Below are 24014 nucleotides of genomic sequence, written 5' to 3'. Positions count from 1 at the left end.
CTTGCAATGCTGCGTTTATTGTACAAAACTCCAAAAAGCATTCTGTTCCCTAATGAGCGAACGAAAATTTCGCAAAATGACTACCCAATTCTGTTTATCGAGCCATTAGCAAGGCTGCTAACTCTTTAGCATTTCCTTACAACAGCCCCTGGATTTAACCGTGGCTGGAAAACGTTAGCACGCCATCAGCTGAGGCTGCTCATTAGCTGCGGCTAGCCAAAGTTAGCTGTTAGCAATAATCATGCTGAAGGAAAAATATCTGGATGTCTGAGATTTTGCTCTGTAGACGGTGATAAATGCATCTGAAAGTGTCGACGTGAAGAGACAAGCGTTTCTGTGTACTGACAGAGATAAAGTTAATTGGTTTAATGACCTATTGCAATAAGGCTTGGCAGTAGCAACAGCGGCTAACGTTAGGTAGCTGCTACCAATCGGTAGCGCAATGCATGTGCGTACTCACCAGGATGAGTAGCCTTGCTCCGCCATCGCCGAAAACAGTGGGTTCCGCGACTGTGGCTAACACAGATTCAGGTCCCGGTGAGAACCCGTGGGGACCTGGGAGAGGTTTTCTTGCTTTTCCTTCACAATCCGACGTCCTAGCAGTTACTTTTTGGTGACAACATGATGATACATCCCGGCGGCAGCTAGTAAGCACTAGCTGAATATCTTGCGATTGAAATGAGAGTGATGGTTTGCTATCGTTAGGTGGACAAGACAAAGCACCCCGAGAAAAAAAGACACAGCTGTTATTTTCGGTGGTTTCGCTAATGTCCTGCCGTCACCCCAGCCGAGAAGGCTCGGTCTCCAACGATGCTACACCCACAGTAAATCCATATTCAGCTCGTTGTATGCAGACTAAATTCGGATATTCCTCAAGTCTGCACCCCTAGCTGTTATGGAAGACGTTCAGCTTTGTTTTCTATGGCGAGTCCACGGGAGCGCGCAAAATCGCCCTACTGAAGAGGTTTACAAATAGGACGTGCACGGAAACGCTTTCATGCATCGAAAACGTTTGTAATGGTTTCCCTTCAGCTGGCAGCCGTGCAGCTTAACATACACCTCCGACTAAAGCCGTGAGCATTACGTCGATTGTGAAAAGGCAACGAGTTATTGCAATTAATTGCCGAATCATTGGACATAATAAGGAAACATGATTTTAAAGACAAAATAGTGAAAAAACGGGCAACACATGAATATTTAACTAATATACTTTACCATTAAGACAATTATTTTTTTTAGATTAAATTAAATTGAATAGGTTTATAGAGTGCTAAAAGACAGTAGTTTTAGAGCTTAAAAAAATTATATATATATAAAACGGAGCCCATTACAGAAATGTACAGTTATCAGGACAATTTGTTGATTGGAATTGTAAATCAGCCCATTTGAATTTGAATGCCCCTTATCAAAATATAAATAAAAGAGGGTGCAATACACAGCACAACAGCAAAGCAATATCTGCTGAAATAATCCAGCCAAAAATGGTAAATATATACACACACATATATATATATATATATATATATATATATATATATATATATATATATATATATATATATATATATATATATATATATATATATATATATATATATATATATATATATAAGGGCTTGTCTGTCACTTTATTTATACTTGTGTGTTGACTCTGCGTAGAGCCTACAACACAGCCTAAGCAAGTGCCCAACACCATTGTCAGCATTTAAATCTATACTGCTGAGACACTGGCAATGCAGTTACATTTCTAGGGAGTTGGATGTCAGGTTAGGGTTTTAGAAGGGTTTGCAGTTGCAATGTAACTATGGCCTGGACTTAACACAGAAGTAGAAATCCACTGTGTGTCTGCAAACATGGAAGCATATGACTGGTTGATGCTTCCCTGCACTATTAGAGCACTGAACAAAAAGTTGAGACTGGCTCAGCTTTAATTTCATAATGTGTTATGCAGCAATAAATGTCGGGTGCCATTGTGTAACTTCATATTGCCATCTTCCATTGTCCCTCACCAGTAGTGATGCCGCAGCCTAACCACTAATAGATTATTGATTCCCTTTGTGAACATGGAATGGAGATTTTATGGGAACAAAAACACTGCAATACCAAATTACACTACCTGCCAACTGGCACCCAAAGACCACAAAATTATTATTATTATTATTATTAGTCCTGCTAAACATATGGCTGTAGTAATGAAAGTGTCAGCTGTTCTCTAACTTTGGTTCAGACATTATATGTATAGATTGCTACAAAGAACAGACACTCTCCAAAAGGATAAACAGTCAGCCTTTTTATTTGGTCGACAGTTACTTAATGGATTTGTGTGCTTTTTTGCAGATTTTTGTGAATTTCTAGAATTTTGCTTCTGGACCTGACTGCTCATCTAGCCAATTTTTGCAGATGTTAACTTTTCTCATCACTGAGCATTGCGGCATCACAGCTGTAGTCTTTATCCTGTTCAAGAATTCTTATCAGCACACAACATATCTGAAGGACCACTGTATCATTAAAGCCAGGGTTTGTTGCTTTGAGAAAGACAGAGGCATTTAACAGTTTCTAACTGTCAATGTAATGATCTGATAAAGATGCTGTTTTGACTAAAGGTACAGAATGCAAATTTTGCTTTTTTTTTTATCTTCTGAATAGTATAGGTCTGTTGAGTTAACTGAGTGGCAATCTGCCCTTTAGACTTCCATATCCTCAAGCGGATACTTTGGCCAGATGGTGGTGAGAGAGGAAAGGTCAGGGGGTCACCAAAACTATTAAGGACTCAGTCCCCAGGGAAGCATCAAAGTCCACACAAAATGCACAAACTGATAAGACGGCGTGTTAGAGACCACATGTCCAAAATAGATTTTGTGTTCTCTAGTCATCACGAGTGTGGTCAGGGCATTTAATGGTATTCTGCTTATTAGATTTTTTTGTGCTAAAGTGAAAATGTTTGTTTGACAGAAACAATAAGAGAATCAATTAGACAATGACTAAATATATTTTGATTCCTCTATGGTAACTTTGAATACCTCATGGATATCATCTGTTTTTAAGATACATTGCCATGGATGGCCACAGGGAAATTTCCAGGCATTAGGCAGGGTTGTGATCTGTATCCAGATGGGCACATGGAAACAAAACTACATTATATAATAATAATAAGACTATAAGCAAGGTCTTGACCTGATCTAACAAGACAAGATATATGAATGTACAGTTCATCAGATTTAATACATGTGAATGATGGATTGATAAAATAAGAGAAAGTGGAATGGATCATAACTCAGATCATCATTTGTCAAACATGATGGGAGTTCAGAACAGAGTGAGCATATTAAAATTTCATTGGTGATTTTACTGTTGACAGAAACATCAGGACAACAATGCCAAGCATATAGCCAAAACAACAAAAAATATCTCTCCAGAACAGCCCCTTTCCATTTTGATGAAGGGAAAGAAGGAAGGTTAACTAGACTGGGAGAGAGGGGAAGAAACTAACAAAAGCAACAGGAGTACTGCATACCAGTACCAAGAACTGGTATGCAGACACAGCAGAAAATGAGCTGATCCCTCAAGCGGTTCTGGACATAACTTCCTGTCTGACCTGCTGGGACACAACAATGACCTCTTTGTCTTTGTGGGTCCTACAAAAGTTGAGGAAAACCTAAAACTTCTATAGGAGAAGTGCCAGGAGCAAAACCATAAACTCTACACCACCTGTGCTGACTTAACAAAAGCTTTTGACACAGTTTGCTGCAATGGCCTGTGGATCACCTTGTCAAAGTTTGGTTGTCCACCCAAGTTAATCATCACCCAAGTTAGTCAGTTTCACAACAAAATGCTAGCTTGGGTAATGGATGACGGAGAGACATCGGAGGTCTTCCCAGTCACCAATGGTGTTAAGCAGGGATATGTACGCACACAACCCTCTTCTGCATTGTTTTCACTGCGAAGCTCAAAGATGCCTTCTCCAACAGTCAAGGCGACATTCAGATCAGATCAAGAACGAATTGTGGGATGTTCAACCTAATTGGCTTAAGGCAAAATCCAAATTCAGACTGGACCCAATATGTGAATTCTTGTTCACTGATGACTGTGCTCTAAATGCCTCTTCTGAAACTTTGATGCATGAAATCCTTCTCCTCTGCCTGTGATAACTTTGGCCTTACAATAATCACCAAGAAAACTGAAGTTCTTTATCAGCCCACTCCAGTGCAGTCCTACTTATATTCCCAACATCACTTTGTATGGCAAAACTCTGAAGAACTCGGAGAAGTTTGTGTACTTGGCAGCACTATCAATAATTTGATCAACATTAACGATGACGTAGACCCGAGGATCTCCAAAGCCAGCGCAGCTTTTGGGCATCTATGGGCATCCGTACGGGACAGGCGTGGCATCAAGCTAAAAACAAAACTGAAAGTCTAGTAAGCTGTCATCTTACCATCATTGTTGTATGCTTGTGAAACATGGACAAGAAAACTAAATGATTTCCACATGAACTGCCTGCATAAACTGCTGTCTATCTCCTGGAGTGATAAGATCCCTGATAGTGAAGTGCTCCTACAGTCCTAACTGTACCCATATGCAACACGTGATCAAATGTTTATCGCCAACATTGGCCTCATTAGCCATCAGCGAACACATTGTACTCAAAATCAGGGATAGCCTTATTCTTTTTTTAATCTCACAAACTTGATGATTTTCCTGGTCATCGTCACATATGACAGACAAACATATATTATATTTAGGACTCCTCAAACTTCTTCTTTTCTCTTGGTTCTGGTTAATGTTTCTCATCTTCTACATTTCTACACCTCACAAATACACACTTACCCTTTTCAAACTGTTACAAACATTCATTGCCAATTACATTCACACATGCGATCACATATCGCCTACTGAAAGGTTAAAATTTCTTTGTTCTTCTTTGATTTTATTAGTAAGAATAAATTTGAATTTGTTTTTCATTAATTTGAGAGACTTTGATGTTTGACTACACACTCCACTTTAAAAGTATTGGAACAGTGAGGTCAATCCCGTTTTTTTTTTTTTGTTTTTTTTTTTTTTTTTTTTTTGCTGTAGACTGAAAAGATTTGGGTTTGACATCAATAAATCAATATGAGACAAAAGATCAACATCTCAGCTTTTATTTGCATGTATTTACATCTGGATCTGATACACAGTTCAGAATATAGCACCTGTTGTCTGAAGCCACCCATTTTTTCCTGTGAGCAAAAGTATTGGAACATGTGACTGACAGGTGTGTTTTGTTGCCAGGTGTGTCCTGTTACATCGATTATTCAAACAATAAACAGCACTGAATTTCTATGCTCAGTTTCAGATTTGGGTTTTGCCTGTGCAGACTGTGCACTTATAGTTATCAATCAGAGCCATTGCTCAAACATTGGCTATAGTCTGTACAACTGTTTGGAATGTCCTGAAGAAGAAAGTCATCAAGTAATGTTACTTAGGTAAACCAAGGAAACAACCACAGCTGATGACAAAAACATTGTAAGTGCTGGTATCACAATCTACTGTTCATAGGAGACTTCATGTACAAAAGTACAGAGACTTCACTAGAAGATGCAAACCACTGATTAGCAAGAAGAACAGGAAGACCAGGCTGGAATTTGCCAAGAAGTACAGAGACAAGCCTCAGAAATTCTGGGACAAAATTTTATGGACTGACGAGACAAAGATGAACCTTTACCAAGGTGATGGAAAGGCTAAAGTTTGGAGAAAGAAAGGATCTGCTCATGATCCCAAACATACAAGCTGTGCTCAGGCTTGCATGGCTTCTTCTGGAACGGGCTCATTAATCTTCACTGATGATGTCACACATGATGGCAGCAGTACAGTGAACTCAGAAGTCTACAGAAACATTTTGTCTATCAATTTAAAGAAAGATCCAACCAACCTCATTGGGAGATTCTTCATCATGCAGCAAGATAATGACCCAAAACACACTGTCAAAACTACAAAGGAGCTCATCAGGGGGGAGAAGTGGAAGATTTTAGACTGGCCTACTCATTCTCCAGGCTTAAACCCTGTAGAGCATTTTACCTGCTAAAGAGGAGACTGAAGGGAGACCCCCCCCCCCAAAAAAAACCCCAAAAAAACCAAAACTGAAAGCAGCTGTGGTGAAAGCCTGGAAAAGCATCACAAAAGAAGAATACAAAGATATAGTGATGTCAGTGGCTCACAGGCTTGATGCAGTTATTGCAAGCACAGGATCTGCAACTAAATATTATGTCTCATTCACTTTAATCTATTTTAAGTTTATCTGTTCCAATACTTTTGGTCACAAGAAAAATGGGTGCGTTCAGATAAAAAGTGTTAAGTTCTGAACTGTGTATCAGACCCAGATGTAAATACCTGGAAATAAAACTGAGATGTTGATCTTCTGTCTCATATTGATTTTTTTTTTTTAATGTCAAACTGAAATGTTTTCAGTCGACAGCAAAAATAAAGGGATTGACCTCACTGTTCCAGTACTTTTGGAGGTCAGTGTAATTTGTATTTTAATTTGGCTACTATTCAGTCTGACATAAACAGCATTTATTTGCAGGAAACTTTGTACAGTGAGTTGGAAAGCTAGCCTGGCTGCCTCTCCATCTTGTTTTTATCAGTATTTTCCTGTGTGTCTGGGAGTTTGAGGATTGTGGTTATGCCCCTGTAAGCACCTAATTCCATTTTGAATATACACCAACACTGTAAACTAGCTGAATCCATTACCTAAGACCTTGCAACAACATAAGCTGCAGTGAACGCCCGAGGGAGCATGGGCTTCTGCTGATGTCTGTGTATCTAATTCATGCATGACTGCAGACACCTTTAAAACAAAGCATTACAGATGATGATTTTGTTTGAGCTTCATGTAAATCAGTATAATTACTTCTGAGCCTTTAAACTTTGGCACTATGCCTTAAAAATATGATCTCTCCTGCTTAGTTCTCACTTATTTATAGCATTCATATCAAAGCTGTTAAAATACTACACATGTATTGATCAAAAGAAAGGTTTTCATTCCAGAAAATAAATAACCATGCTTGAAAATAGAAGATTTTTCTTACTAAGGCCTTTTCTTACTAGGGATTAGCTTATGCCAGAGAAGATTGTGCTTTAGATAGAGATACCATGAGAGGTCAGAAAGGGGGCAGTGGGATTCCCTCTTGACAGCGAGTGCTGGGATTACCAAAATCTACAAAGAACTGCTTCTCTTACAGATTATGCACAATCTGTTCTGAGCAACAGAGTACAGAATCAGCATTGACAAAAGCATTATAAATTCTAGGGCAGCATCCTCCAACCTGCCTTCATCTGCCTTGAAATAAAACTGGAGATTACCTGGGTCTTTTGTGAGAGACAGTTTATCCTTTCACTTCTTAGAAAAAAAATGCCACTGTGTAATTTTGAACTTTTGGTAAATGCTGGTTTAGGGTTAGTTTGAGAGGATCGTTTTTTCTAGACACCAGCTGAAGGGGTTTTGTTTTCAGACCAGAATTAACACTCAGCGTTTGAGCAAATTAACAGGTAAATGTTATGTGATATTAAATGATCCTTTGTGATCACAAACACAATGGTTACAGTAACTTTAGATATGTCAAAGCTCTTAAATTATGTATTTTGGTGCCCATATAATGACGTGCTCATTGTTATTAGTGGCAAAATTCTCGACCTGCTCATATATATATATATATATATATATATATATATATCAGTAAATCATGAGCAGGTCGAGGGCGGAGGTGGGGCAAAAAGAACTGAAATCTGATTGGCCCAGGGTACCTGTTCCGTCACCAATAGTTTCCCAGCACTTTATTGGCTGGACCTACGAAGCTGCATTCATGTCATGTGGGAGGGAGGGTAAATGACGGGAAGATTCCCATGTTTACAACGTCAAAGGATGGTATTTGTACACGGGAGAACTGTTAGTTACCTTTGGGATTAAACGCAACATGAGACTGCGCAGACGTTTCGTGGTAATTCTGCAATTTAGAGCGTTTAGCTGCTGCTGCAGGTTCGCTGAGCATTAAGTTTACCGCTCTGTTGCTGGATAAACAGGCACTGTCGAACTAGGATGATTATTGTTTACTTTCACCCACTCGGACTGAACAGAGACAAACTCACCACCACATCAGTCATGCCAAGTATTGATGATGCCTGAAACCAGCGACATATCTGATCTTCCAATGAAAAGGCCAGTTTGACTAATACCACTAATGTAAATGTGTGTTTTGTTAACTATAACATTGTATTGTTATAACTTGGTTTGACACTGTGGGGAAGTGAACAAGCTTGACACCTGTTATTTTGAGGAAATTAAGAGAAGTAAACATCCAGTTGCATTTTTCCCAATCAAGATGTATTCTTTTATTCTGTGATATCGAAAAAAAACCAAAAAAAAAAACCATCCTTATCGTTGATCTCGGGGGATTCCTCTTCAGGCGCACCTATTCTACATGTGTGCATAGTTTCATTTCAAACCACAAACACAAACTGTCTTAAAATGCACAATATAAAACATATAATTGTAATATGTCATTATTACAGATAGTTACGTCGAACAATAATTAAGAACGGACAAGAGCTACCTTAAAACTTAGGGTCGAGGCGCAAGAAAATTCATGTGGTGGCTGGCTTGACCACGGCTCACCTGCGTTTTCAGTTTAACGAATGCGGTTCACGTCTTACATCACATTGTATCATATCGTATGATAACTTTTCCGGCAGACCTGACAAGGATCCTATACTAGGAAGCGAGTTCAGCCCATCCAGGGTATTTTTTCCTTATCTGGATTCACTTACCCTAACATTGGTGATCAGGATAAGTGATCGTACGAAGCTGGTTATCTACTCGTTAAGTTAAACTAAGGTTTCCCCTGCGCGTTCACATGAAAAGGTGAGTCGTTCGCAGCGCCTAAAAAGGGGCGTTTCCCGGGTCACATGACTTTTCTTCCGCAGAAAACGATCCCTACGCCACCTACACCAGATGAAATGTGATTACAAATCTACAAAGAACATTAAAATATAACAGTAACATGCAAGGACAACAGATGAATGCGGCAGAAAATCATAAAATAACCTTTTTAATTCCAGTTAATAATTTTATTGCTGGGTGCGCCCTCGGTGCTGCTGTTTATTTCCAAGGTGACGTCTGCACATTATAGATTTTAAACTTTAAACTGGATCCATTAAAGCATTTAAGTTTACTGTCCTACAGACTGTTAAAGGAAACGTGGAAAACAGATATCAAAGTGGAATTAATGTGACTGATTGAACTGCTATTCTTGGTGTGTGCTGTTTCCAGCAGTGTGAAGAGACCCAGAAGCAGATATAATGAACTAGAACAACATTTTATACATTTCCTAAATCACCAAATCAATACACGCACATTCCGGCACACCCAGTTTGCATTACATTCAGTGGTTTTGGTAAAGTACGGCTTAACATGATCCACATGTAAAATGCTCCCGACTGATTTAGTTTTTATTCTCTCAGCTGCAGACTCGGTGCCCTTTAAGGGTCTCAGAGTAAAGATTAGAAATAAGAACAGAATTCAAACACAGGCTTAGTCTACGTACACATTTGATATGAGGTCAGCAAGTAAATCAGGACACCTTCTTGATTTAAGATCATATATGAGCGCTTGCAGAACAATAAAACTGTTGTAAAACTGTTTGCTGACGGTAAGAAGTGAGCCACCTTCATAGTACAGAAACCTCAGGGTTAACCCTGAATGCTGCCGCTATTTTATGGGGAATTCATTGGTCAGTGGATGGTGACGTCATACATGTTACCTATTTTGAGCATAACCTCATCCAGATGACTTGTATGAAGTCACCATCCACTGGCGAATGAATTCTCCATAAAATAGCAGCAGCATTCATAGAAGATCTCAGGAACTGGTGGCAGGAGGAGTTAGCATAGGCTAGTTTTTAGTGAGTCCAACATTTTTTGTCTAAAATAACTTTATTCTTTGGTTTATTTCTCCTGATGGCTACAGTTTTAAAACAACTGTCTTGTTCTGTAATCCTTAATATATGGTTTTATATTTTAACACCTTCAGCTCTGCAGCTGAAAGAATAAGGCCTCGAGTCGAGTCTGTTAACTTAGTACAATTTATAAGTACAGTCACAGGTGTGTTAGTGAGAAGTCTGCTAATTTACACAGTTAGCATTTACACGGCACTATTCCAGTCTTACTGACCATGGTGCTTAAAGTGCACACACATTAATAAAATGCCTTTTAATACTATACTAGAGTACAGCACTTATCCTATTATACACATTGCATACGCTGCTTCTTGGGATGCAGCTGCTGTGTTGCTTTCAGCCTGTATTATGTGTTTAGCCTCTTTGTATTCTTCTAATATTATACTTTGATCTACTACTTCATATTATATAACAGTAAACCTCCTTTATAATCAACATGCTCACGGCTTGATTGAGAAACCCTGTGCTGACTTTTCAGTCAGTCAGAGTATAAGTGAAGCTAGATCAGGAAAAGATACCCTGGCTGTGCTAAACTTGTTTCATAGTATTGCCCTCAGGGCAGCTCCAGTCACTCTTCGCCATGTCAGAAAACATCTAGATGCAAGATAACGGCAAGAAATAACTGAATACCTGTATTTCATGAAACATACAAGATACAGACCCCTGATGAATGACACTGTGAAAATGCATGCATTCTTCATGCTTTTTGTTATTTAAGAGGTTTAAAGAAAATGCATTCAGAATGCAGAGAACACAGCCATCAGTGATTCTCTAGTGTTTTGGGTTTATTAAAGGTAGTTACACAAAGGGGACGCATACACAGCCTGCTGAATTCTGAAAGAAACTAAACTTAAGGAATAAAGGAACACAGGAGCCAATCAGTGATGAGAAAAAACAAGGTGGGCTAGAAGTGAGGTAAGGGAGGTGAGGTGTGAGTGAGGAAAAGGGTAAATAAAATAGAAATCTTTGCCCCCCCCATTTTTCTAGTGAGAAAAGTGTTTAAACAAACCATAATTGAAAGGGATCTTCAGGGAGTGCAGGAAATGGGATCAGACAGTCTACAGGCCTGATGTAGGTCTTGTCCTGATGCGACTATCTTTGCTTTATAGGAGGCGTGTCAACTTTCCGACAGGCCAAAGGGCTCCCACTGGCTCGGAATCAGCAATCACCACTATGGAGTTTGGTTGAAGATCTGGTTTGTCCTTCAGTTTAGTGCAGGTTACACTGACTAGTTTGCAGTACTATGGTAAAGTTTATAGTGATGCACTTTTCTTTGGAGTGTCTTAAAGCAGTCCATTTGTGCTTGGAGGGTTTAGAAGGCTTCTTGTTCTGCTCCCAGGTTTTCAGCTTCAGAAAGATTTTCACTGTTTGGAATCGAGAGAGTGGGTGGTGATATCTGGGTCTTGAAACTGTTTATACTTGGAACAGTAACAGGGGTATTGATTACCCTACAGGACTTACCCAACTCTGTTTCATCATTGCCAGGTTCAATGGGCTGAACTTTGTGCCAGCTATCTGGCAGATCATGCAGGAATGGTGGGCTATTGGTCCATCTGTTTGGGCTGATAAGATCCAACAAGGATTTCTCTCTTGTATCATCATTAGCAGCGTTATGGGTTATAGGAGAGCTGTGCCAAGTTTCTTTGGTGCTGTGGACTTCTTCAGAGGTTAGCTTAGCCAGCCTCCACTAGATTTGGAAACTGGTGTAAGTTAATTTGTAAAGTACCTTTCACAGACAAGTAGTACAGATTAAAAAAGTTACCATCAATAAGACTTGGAAAAGAAATCCTGATTTTTTTTTAAAAAAGAAAAAAGTTTAACTGCTTTTTAAAAGAATCCACAGTCAGCAAAATATAGTTGGAGTGTAGACTCTTCCAAAGCCTTGGGCACAGACTGAAGGGCTCTGTCCCCCACTAGTCTTTAAACTTGTACGTGGAACAACTAACAAATGCTGAACATGTGGCCAAAGAGAGCAAGCAGCCGTGTGTTTAGTAAGAAGATGGGATAAATAGTCTAAAGAAGCCATTCCCAAGGTCAAGAGTGCCACGGCCTACTTAAAAACCAGAAAATCCCATGGGGCCCACCCAATCTGAAATCTTCACTCAAATCAAAATACAAGAGACAAAAATTTATTTTCTTTGAAAAAATTATTTAAAAAAAAAAACACAGGCTGCTGGCTATAAATTGCTTATGCTACTCAACCATATATAAAGTGCTAATGCCAATATGTGACCCACAAACTAACCACCTCTTATAACCAGTTTTAATTAACCTTTTATATATTAGTAAATAAATAAATACATTTATATTAATATGCAACTCTAGATACTTAAGTAATTTCAAACTGAATTTCCGTTATTACTGAAGCCCACCTGAAGTACCTTCGTGGCTTACCAGGGGTCCCAGGCCATACTGTGGGAATCACTTGAAATAAAATGAAAAACAAGAATGTGAAATAGATTTTATATGCTAGTTGAAGTCCAGAGAGGAATCTGATGTTACATCAAGATTACAAGCGCTTGACTTAGCAGTTGAACAAAAGGAAGTCAGCACCTGACTATGTTTAGGATATAGTTCAGGAGGAGTTATAATCATGGCCTCAGGCTTGTTGGGATTTAAAGATAATTGCTGGACACTAATCTGGCATAAAGCCAAGCCAACTTTATTTATAAAACACTTTATATACTTTTATAAAACAGCAACCACTGACCAGAGAGGTGGGCAAAGACAGGACTTGAAAACAATTAAAAGAATTTTAAAATGGACGGGCAGCCAGTGCAGTGAGGATAAAACAGGAGCAATATGCTCCCTCTTCTGTGTTCCAGTTAAAGGGCACATATCATGCTTTTAAATCCTTCCTTTTCATATGTAAGCCATTCACTTGTGGTTTATATAAAGTAGAACTGCAATGATTTGAAGACACTCTGATGCTGGGGCGACGTAAGGAATCGTGTGGGTTAATACACCCAACAACCGAACATTTTGACTTGTCTACTTGTAACTTCGACATAACTGAACTTGGACTACAAAATCACTGCCAGAAAAAAATGGTGGATTCGCGAAATCGGTAAGCCGGACGTCCATGTCCTTATTTAGCAGTTCCACAGCAAATACTGTAACATAAGAGGAAAGAAAACATAACAGGGAATAGATAAAAACTGAACAAACTGAAAATGATGACCCAAAAAGAATATACAGATATCTATGTAGCACCGGGACAGAATGCATTTAAATTTCCTGCACTCGTACACTCTCAAAGTACACAACAAAATGTAAGGGCTAAAAAAGTGGATTTTGCATGATATGTCTCCTTTAAAAGCCATGTGGCAGCATTTTGCACCAGCTAAAGATGAGGCTGGGAGAAGTGACTAACACCAACATACAAAGAATTACAGTAATCCAGCCGAGTTGTAGTTAAGGCATGGGTGACTACTTTAAAGTGATCTTTCAACTGAATTTTTTTTTTTTTTTTTTTTTTAATCTTTGCCAGTTGTCTCAGCTGAAAGAAGCTGGATTTCACCACTGCACTGATCTGACCATCCAATTTAAAATTCCTGTCCATCTTAAAACCTGGGCTTGTGACAGTAGGCTTTACATACTGTGCTAATGGACCCACCAGAGATGCCAATTTTCTTTAAAATTCAGGAATTTAGAGCCTTTCAAGCTTTTATTTCCTTGAGACACTTAGTCTGTATGGAGTAGGCCTCCTTCCGTTTTAGGGGCACATAAACCTGAGTATCATCTTCATAACAATGGAAAGCAATTTTGTGCTACTGAGGTATGTTCATAGGGGACAAATTTGCCAGCCTTGCAAGGGAGTGGCATAATGATTACTGGCAACTTAAATTCCTGAGGCTTGTTGGTCCTGCTTTGAATTGATAGTTTTCTTACTACACAAAGGTCCTTTGTCAAGTATTTCAACACTCCAGTGCAGTTTATCTGTAGGAGAACTAGAGAATGTAATCAAGCACATCCTTGGAGTGTTGACTGCTGCAGGAGATTCATAAGGGTAGAAAGAAAAACCCACAATGCTCACTGAAACAACTTGAAACTGACAAAAGTAATAAATCAAAATTTACTGAAAATAAACTAATGGAAATCAGATGTTGCTTTTGAATTATGATTCAACAGAATTATTTAAAAATCAAACTATTAAATCGGGCCTGGACAAAAATGATGGTACCTCTTGAAAAGATTGAAAATAAGATGACCACAGGGACATGTTAAACTAAGGTATGTGCTGTAATTAGCGTCGCAGGTGTCTTCTAACTTGTAACCAGTCAGTCTGCCTATTTAAAGGGTGAAAAGTCATCACTGTGCTGTTTGGTATCATGGTGGGTACCACACTGCATATAAACCACAGAAAGCTCAGGAGAGAGCTGTCTCAGGAGATGAGAAAGCCAATTATTGACAAGCACATTAAAGGTAAAGGCTACAAGACCATCTCCAAGCAGCTTGATGTTCTTGTGACTACAGTTGCACATATTATTCAGAGGTTTAAGGTCCATGGAACTGTAGCCAACCTCCCTGGATGTGGCTGCAAGAGGAAAATTGATGACAAATTGAAGAGATGATGACACAAATGGTAGCTAAAGAGCCCAGAACAACTTCCAAAGAGATTAGAGATGAACTCCAAGGTCAAGCTGCATCGGTGTCAGATCGCACCATCCATCACTGTTTGAACCAAAGTGGAATTAATGGAAGACGACCAAGGAGGAAACCACTGTTGAAAGCAAATCATAAAAAAGTAAGACTGGAATTTGCCAAAATGCATATTGACAAGCCACAAAACTTCTTGGAGAATGTCCTTTGGACAGATGAGACAAAACTGGAGCATTTTGGCAAAGAACATCAGCTCTGTGTTCACAGATACAAAAATGAGGCATACAAAGAAAAAAACACAACCAATGTCAGAAGAGTGGCGCGTTGAGAACCATCATCAAGAACACCATGTGTTTCAAGGGTTCTTTTACCATTATGCCAAAGCACTTTCACAACTTTGAGACGTATGCTGTCACAGTGACACAGCATTTGTAGGTGTTCTTTGCAGGTGGCACAAGACAGATCACATTATGCAGCCTGCTCCTATTACAGCGCCAGCAATGTTTGTTTTGCTTTATCCAGTTTATCTCTTTATCTTTTGGCTTGCCAGTGAACTCAGGGCATTTGCTAATGTGGCATTCAGGTGAGCAGCAATATGCGTAGGTTTTGCTAGACTTTGCACAGCATTCTGAAGGCTGCACTGAATCACTAAATTTATTAGCGCCACCTAGTTTCTAACCAGGATGAGAACAAAGAGAAGTCATGTTTTCTTTCTGCTTGTTTCCTGTAGACATACCATTTAAAGTGACTAGTATGTTCTACTTTTCAAGGAGACAATCAACACGGGGAGCCATAACATAGTTCTGAATGTCTTCAATCACATGTGGTGCCAAGAAGAAGAGTTTGTACACAAAAGAGCAAAGTTATTGAGAGCATAGCCTTCACCTACTCTGATAAAAGATAAAGAATATTTGTTAGCTCTTTCAGAGCTAGTTGTTTGGCTTTAGTGGCTTGAGTATATATATCAGACGCAATAGAAAAGGCAAGAGCTAGTCACTTTGCTTGATCTACTTTCAGGCAATCTAGAAGTACATGATAATTAAAGTGCTGTCTCATTAGGGTCAAGTAAGTTACTAACTGCCATCTGGAACATCCTGTACTGCATCTTGTCTTTAGGTCTGGGAACCTAAAGGTCTGGGAAAGAAGGGCCTCAAACTTGTATACATGTGCTCTACTAGTAGGTGGTAGTAATAGTGGGTGCCAAAGGTTCCTGTTCTTGCAGAACATGAGATGTAGATGATTGTGGCCTTAGAGGAGAACACTACCGCCGCCCAGAGGAAATGGACACAAGAGGTTGAGCAGAGCCTGCAACTGGAGGATTTGATAGCTGAACACATGAACTCTGTGGGGGACCCTGTAATGGTGTGGCAGGAAAACCAGAAGGTATCTCATCATCTTGTGCAGCAAGGATTGGTCTAGTAAACCAACTGAAACATTAAGGACTGAAACATTTTGTAACTGGAACATGGCAGAGGAAACAGAAACAGAATGACAGCTAACCTGTGGTGGACAAGAGGATGACTGAAAGGTTGCTGGTTTAATTACTAGGAACTGATCAGAGTGCCTTTGTGTTTGGGAAACTGCTGGTTAGTTGCATACAGAGGGTTTGGTTCCTATAGATGATCTAGATTTGGATGAATATCTAAAGAAACAGCAAGAATGGGGAGTGGCTGAATTAATCATAAACCTTCCTTCACTGTCAGTAAAAGTTCCCTCACAACCTCAGCTTGGTTAGTAGGAGGAGGATCAGGGTTTGGATCGTGTTAGCTTTGCTCCTCTTGTTCTTGTTCTTGCAGCACATGTGCGTCTGTGCCAAGATGCTGACATACTGTTTGGGTTTCTGTATCACATGTAGCACCTTTAGCTCCAGGATAGTGAACATCATAATCTTTAGGTAAGCAAGGGGTCAGCTTTCAAGACAATAACACGACTCCAGTTCAAAGGACCATGTTAATTAGGAGGTTCAAAGGAAAGGACTACTATGAGCGTGGGCATCTGGTCAGGATGTAAAGAACACGGCCATCAATGATGCTCCAGTGTATTTAGGCTCATTTCATTTTTAGATCAAAGGTAGTTTAACTAAGCAAGGGAGAGACACATATGGACCGCTAAATCCTAAGAGAGACAAAACAAGGTTTGACTGTTTTCCTTAAGAGTGATTCTACAATTAGGGGTATATTTCATATAAAAAAAAAAAAGTTAAAAAGCTAGGAAAATAGACATTCAAATAATTGTTTTGTCAACTGTGTTATGGACAAAAGTGTCATAGACGACATGACTGGAAAAAAAAGTTTGAAAGTTCTCGAGGACATTCAGAAGGGCATTTGAGGTTTTCTAACTGATTTGAAAATGTGATTTTCTGCGCGCTGATTTAAACAACATAAATCCACATTACAGTGAATTTTAGAGTTATTCAACATCCTTACTTAAGACTTCCCTCTCAGGTAATGTAGCCAAACATTTTTATTTGCAGTTCAGTCAACATTGAAAAGATTTATAAGACAAAGATTACATGTTGACAAAGTAATCCAGCTGACAGGATGCATTAGGAGAAAAAGAGGAAGTTATTTAAGATAAAGTCATTTTATTTTCTGTTTGTGTTAATATGAATATGATGCGCTTCTCTCAGAATCTGCATCTGGTAACCTTATCTCCCTGAAGCATAAAACACTTTGTTGAATAATAATGTATGTAACACTACAGCAGGAACCCATCCTTTCAACCCACTGAATCATCAAGATGAGCCATACTTCCTGAAATCATTACGTTGCTGATACAAGTATTGCTGAATACAGATGATATCAAAAAGCAAAGGTTCCTTTAATCAAGTATTGAACTCTAGTAATTTATTAATTGTAATATATACTGCACCTAGACAATATAATGGTGTTTTAATCAGTTACATAAATCCATTCTAAAAGTATTATGCAAATCACACGCTTTTATACAATTACTATGTAATTGTACTTAATGATATAATTAACAATATGTATTATTATTATTATTATTATTATTATTATTAATAATAATAATAATAATAATAATAATAATAATAATAATAATGTTTTCTTAAATCCAAAACACTATGGCAATTAGTTTGACAAGTCATTTTAAGCCTTTGTGCTAACATGTCACCTCATGACCTTAATCAAATCTTGTTTAAATGAACTTTATCTACATTTTTATTAAAATATGCCAGTGGCATTTTTTTTATATATCACATAAAAACATAAAAACCTGTACTTAGGGCAGTGAAAACAGCTTTATATAAAACACCCTATCAAGTGTAGGCCTGTGTAAATAAAACCATATTGAGTCTGTATTTGAATGTATGCACAGTTGTAACTGATCTCAGGTTGATTGCAGCTTGTTCCCAAGAACAGAGCACATTAACTGAAGGCACCTTCAGCAAGCTTAGATTCTGTTAAGAGTTAAAAGATCTGCACCTGCTGACCTGAGAGGTCTCACTGGGTTGTAAACAGTGAGCAATTCAGAGATGTATTCAAACCATTGAGAGCATTGTGAACTAATAAAAGTATTTTAAATGTAATTCTACATTGCACTGGGAGCCAATGAAGTGTCTTTAATACTGGGTTAATATGTTCACATTTTTGTGTACCTTTAAGGACTTTAAGTTGTCCTACTGATGATTTGGCTAATCCAGCAAATAGAGCATTACGGTAATCTAAACCGCTCAATATGAATGCATGGACCAATTTCTCAGAGTCAGTTTGAGATAGGAAATTTCTAACTTTTGATATGTTTTTTTAAGTGATAGAAAGCAGTTCTGGTGACCTTGTTGATGTGATTGTCAAAACTGAGCTCACTGTCCACAGTGATACGAAGATTCCTGACTTGCTCACTGTGGTTTAGCAACAGGATGATAAATATGAACATTTTTGTCTGTGACTTTTTGGATCAACAATAAATATTTCTGTCTTGTCTCTGTACAGTTCTAAAATGTTTCTAGATATCCCGCCATTAATGTCATCCATTCAGCTCATTAGTTAGTTAGATCATGAGAGGAAAATGATAAGTACAACTGTGTATCGTCTGTATAAGAATGGTAGGATATATTGTGATTCTTGATAACAGTACCAACTGGGAGCGTACAAAGGTTAAAGACTAATGGACCAAGGACAGACCCTTGAGGAACCCCTGACTGAATTTTTATTTGTGCAGATCTAAAACTTGCAATTGAAAACGTCTACCCTTTAGATGTGATGAGAGCCAATCAAGAACCTGACCCGTCAAACCAACTGAGTCATTAAGACTTTTAATTAGACTGTCATGATCACCAGTGTCAAAAGCAGCAGCGAGATCAAGAAGAACTAAAATTGAAACTCTGCGAATCACTATTGATCTTTAGCTCGTTGATGACTTTAGTAAGAGCTGTTTCTGTGCTATGATTGGTTCTGAACCCTGAACCCTTAAAGATTGTGAAAAGACAGGTATTTATTGAGTTGTTTGTAAACAAGAACATTTGACAAGCATTTAACCCTCTTTAGGTGCAGACAATAATGTTGGAGAAATATTGAAAAGTTCCTCCATTGAAGGAACTGAATTCACTTAGTGTTGGTTTATGTGACTTTCAAACACAAAGTGACTAATTAAATTAATATTGATGAGTCAGTTTTAACACTTTGCACAAATAACAATGACAATAATATGCAAAAACAAGTATCCTAGTGTTAATCTGAATAGCAAAACGTTTAGCAAAAAAGTAACAAATGATGGAACCTGTTGACTTTTTGTAATAATTAAAAAGAAACCTGTCCCAATATAAAAGCAATCATTGCTTTAAATAATAAATACATCCCATGGACATAAAATGCACCCCTAATTATAGAATGAATCTTAACTGTTTTTTTTTTTTTTCTTTTAGTAATAAGTGTTGTTGTAGTCATCAGATGATCCTGTCAGTGCTCAGCCTGATTTTTATGATCAGTAGTTACAAACTAGAGGACACACATTCAGGTGAAATAGTCAGAATGACGCTGGCGTGGGAATTTTCATGCACTATCCGCAAACCCATCAGATTCACCAAGCAGGTATTTTGTTCCTGTAGGACCTGTTAGGGAGATATTTCTTCATATTTTCCACTGTTGTGAGCACAATTCCAATTTGATTCTTTTGAATCAATATTTAGCTGATTGTTGATGGTCTCAATGGAAGCGTGGGCACACAGAATGTTTAATGTGATTAAAAAAACCTTGACTAACCAAAGGAAATCTTAAAAACATGAGAGAGAGAGAGAGAGAGAGAGAGAGAGAGAGAGAGAGAGAAGAGTTATTATACAGTTTTATAGAGAACGTTAGGAATGATTTCCTGAAGTGTTCTTTATGGCAGCCAGGTTGAATCAGTCTAAGGGAGAAGGAGCTCTGCTGCCTCAGCAGTGTGGAGTGGAGTGGAGTGGGTGAGACTTGTTGGTCATGATGGAGAGTAGTTTTGTTCAGTGACCTGCTGTCTCTCACAGACTCAAAAACCTCCAAATTCTGACCAATGATATTTCCAGTCTTGCGAATCAGTTTGCTAGCGTCTCTGGCACTGATCCACCCGACAACAACAAAGTAGATGGCACATAATGGCTGCATGTCTTTTTTTTCAACAACAGGTTAATAAAATGAGGTTAAAATGTTGAGACCTTTAGGAGGGGAAAGAAACAGGTGAAGGATCTAAACAGATGGTTGAATTGGTTGCTGAAAAGGAAAATACCAGTTTCATATTCTGGGTAAACCTCCCACTGACTAAAATGAATTCATTTATTCAGAAGCCTGGAAATAACAGCGCTGAATCAAACAGCACAAGGGTGGGAAAAAAAACCTTCCGCATTTAATGAAATGTAAAAAACATGACACAAGAAGTGCAATTTATGCCTAAAAAATGACTCAAAAATAAGGAAGATGCGTTTGAGAACAAGCGGTAATTATAAGTACATTATTACATTGGATTACTGAACCATTTTGGGTAATTAGTACATAGGCTTAGAGGCGCTTACACATGCAAGTCTAGTATTTGTTTTTTTATGTGTATGAATAAATATAGAGATAAAGGAAAACAGGACACTAGACAGGGTTTAAAAATAGTGGAAAAGTACAAGTAAAAGTCTGCATTCATAATTCCATGTAAGTAAGAGAACAGAGGTGTCGTATAAAAATAAAATAGCAAATGTAGTCTAATTAAAGTAAAAGCACTTATTCACAATGGACCAGTTCACACAATAAACATGCTTTCAAATGGATCATTATTATAATATGCGGAGATTAAGCTGCATCTATGACAAGGGTTGTTTATTTATTTTTTTTTAAATCTTTACCTCTCTCCACCATCTTTTCCTCTGATTGCCCATTTCACCTTTGCCTAAATGGTAGAAACAGTGCCGAGTACATACAGACGTGAAAAACAGTGTTATCACATGACGTTTTGCGTTTATTCATGCACAGCTCTCTTAACCCTGTAACGCCAAGCGTATCTGATAAATTCTTTTTTAGTCATCTACACCAGAGGTCCCCAACCCCCGGGCCGTGGACCGGTACCGGGCCGTGGGACATTTGGTACCGGGCCGCACATAAAGAATAAATAACTTAAATTATTTCCGTTTTACTTATTATCTGCGCCTAAACTATATTTTATTTTGAAAAATGGGCGGATTCGCTCCGTTACTTCCCTCCATGACTTCCTCTTGACGTGTCAAGACGTTTCTGCTCACATGATACGTCACCGCTAAAATTAAACCCAGAAGCTTCAGGCCTGTCTAACGAAATCGGTTGGTTGACCTACATAACGCTTCTTTAAATTTTTGAGTGCTCAACAAGAGTAGAAAAGCGCTATGTAAGAACTAGTCCATTTACCATTTTTATTTATCAACACCGGGGATAGCAGTGAGGTAGACCCAGCCATCAAACTGACTCTCCAGCGCTTGACACCGCGGCTCTGCAGCCACGCTCCATGTGAAATCGGCCGAACCCAGTCAAACCAGAAGCCAGCAAAAATGAGTATCAGAGAAACAAGCTCAGGGGGCTTACACTGATTCAGTGTTATGGTGAGTTGTATTTTTCATGCGCTTTATACAGTAAAAATCACCTAAGTCGAAGTCGCACAAATCGGGTTTTCGCTCTAGTTGGATGGCATCTGCAGGTCCTGATTTTTCCTAACATTAATTCCAATAAAATCATCACATAAATCCGTCGGATATTCACCTACTTCGGATGAAAAATCTGGTCCCATTGTAATAAATTTCCAGTTAAATGTGATCGCATAAACTGGATGAGTTTAGCGCTAAAACCCTCCTCAGCTCCTGTCCGCCCACTTCCATGCATCAGCTCGTTCATGCACAACTACACACACACTAACAACGCCTGGAAATTGTTTTAGTGTTTATATCAGTTCATTTCACCGGGGACAATCGTGGCAAGTGTAAGCTACAAACTTGCACTTACGAGTAAAATTTCAGATTATAAAATTTGCAGAAGCAAATTCATAGATGAAGCAGAAGCCATTGCAGCGAAATTCGATAATAGACCCCAAACTGGGCCATTTGAATCCGACTGAGGTGATTTCTACTGTATTTGTTTTTGCTTGGTATCTTATTTTGAAGGCATGTTTTACCATGGCTCTAACAGCTGACCAGGGAGCGCTGTGGGCAGAGAGCCTGTTATTCATGTTGAGGCGGGATGTTACGAGGACGCTGCTGATAGAGTTGCATACGAATACAAAGTGGATTCACGTTTTTTATTATTATACGTAGAAAATATCACACTTGGTTATGGTCATATCATTTATTTTGACGTATTTATTTGCCACACCTTAAAAGCCGGTCCGTGGAAATATTTTCTAACACTAAACCGGTCCGCGGCTCAAAAAAGGTTGGGGACCACTGATCTACACCCCCTCAAAGGACCTAAATAAAATGCTCAGTACATTTTGAATCAATAAATTGCACAAAAATGCCAGATGTAGCAAAAAATGATATAAATTAAAACTCATATATACAAACTAATATTTTATTTTTTTTTATTAGTCATATAAATATTTAAATTTTATGGCAATTATTTCATGGTTCAGGCTTTATGGGGTTTAAATCTCTGAACTTTTGACTTTGACACCTTGATTCTTTTTCTGTCGTTCTGTTGTAGATTTGCTGCTGTGCTTGGGTCCATTGTCTTGTTGCACGACCCATTTTCAGCTGAACTTAGTAAGACAGACGGCCTCACATCTGACTCTAGAATATTTTGGCATACAGAGTTCATGGTCGACCCTATTACCGCAAGGTGCTCGGGTCCTGCGTCTGCTAAACAAACCCAAAATCATCAACCCACCACCACCAATGTCCTTGTCAGTTGGTATGAGGTGTTTGTGCCATTATCCTGTGTTTGCTTTTCTCCAGACGTTGTGCTGTGTGTCATGGCCAAACATCTCCACTTTGGTCTCATCTGGCCAAAGGACATTGTTCAAAAAAATAGTTTGTTCAGCTGTGTTGCCATGTTCTTTTTAGAGAGAAGAGACTTCCTCCTGGCAACCCTTCAAAACAAGTCGTAGTTATTCAGTCTTTTCTAATTGTGCTCTCATGAACTTTAACATTTAACATGCTGAGGCCTGTCGAGTCTGAAAGGTAGCTCTTGGGTTTTTTTTTTTTTTGCAACTTCTCTGAACATTGCATTAGCTGACCTTAGCATGAATTTGCTGATAAGATTGTGTTAACACACACCTGAACGCTCCAAACCAGCAAACTGCCCAAACAACTGCTTTTATAGAGGTGCTCACACTCGCTCATGATCACTTAATCAAGTGCAGTTGATTAGTGTGTCTGTTTAGGTCCTCAGTTATCCAGGTCATAGCAGTCTCTGGAGCTTGAAAAAAACTGGACTGGACTTCCTTTTGTTTTGTGAAGACGTTTCACTTTTCATCTGAAAGGCTTCTTCAGTTCTCAGACCAAAAGGTGGAGAGACCCTGGTATTTAAACCCCAGTGGGCGTAGTCCCCTGGAGGTGGTTGTGACCCACTCTTGTTCATGTCCATAATCACATGTGCCAAGGTGTGAAAGGAGGCGTGGGTCATTACAGTCAGTGGTTTCAGGTGAAACCAATTTGGGACTTTGCTCCATTGTATCATGTGACCTAGTGAGGTCACCTGAACAAAGGTGTGAATGGGGGTTGAGGCACCTGGGGAGGGAGCACAGGACAGCACTGTAAGCAGGGGAAAGTTGGTGAGTGCAGGAATTTAATTGCCAAATACCTTAGTAATTAAATTCTGTATCTCAATAAATCATCTTCAGTTCTTCTAAATGATCTTACTCAGGTTGACTTACCAATTCTACTGGAAGGCATTTTTACTTTCAGCCTCAAAAAGTTACTGTTTTTGGGATCACAGTGCCTTCATGCCTCCTCCTGTGGTTGAACTGGGATCTCACGGTTGCTAGGCTAAT

The 24014-nt window shown here is 38.8% G+C and overlaps 1 protein-coding gene across 1 annotated transcript in view; it reads right to left on the bottom strand.

The window, feature by feature from the left end:
* The window catches only part of sppl3 (signal peptide peptidase 3), a 31932-nt gene extending 30998 nt beyond the window's left edge, over positions 1-934 (bottom strand). Inside the window, exon 1 of the mRNA XM_030743186.1 lies at positions 461-934. Within this exon, the coding sequence (XP_030599046.1) occupies positions 461-486 (26 nt within the window). The 5' untranslated portion in view covers positions 487-934. The remainder of the gene's footprint in view (positions 1-460) is intronic.
* Positions 935-24014: the final 23080 nt, after the last annotated feature.

This window comes from Archocentrus centrarchus, chromosome 12 (assembly GCF_007364275.1).
Source record: "Archocentrus centrarchus isolate MPI-CPG fArcCen1 chromosome 12, fArcCen1, whole genome shotgun sequence".
NCBI classification, from domain to species: domain Eukaryota; kingdom Metazoa; phylum Chordata; class Actinopteri; order Cichliformes; family Cichlidae; genus Archocentrus; species Archocentrus centrarchus.
The sequence above is the reverse complement of the archived record's forward strand: the minus strand, read 5'-3'. Positions and strand labels throughout refer to the sequence as shown.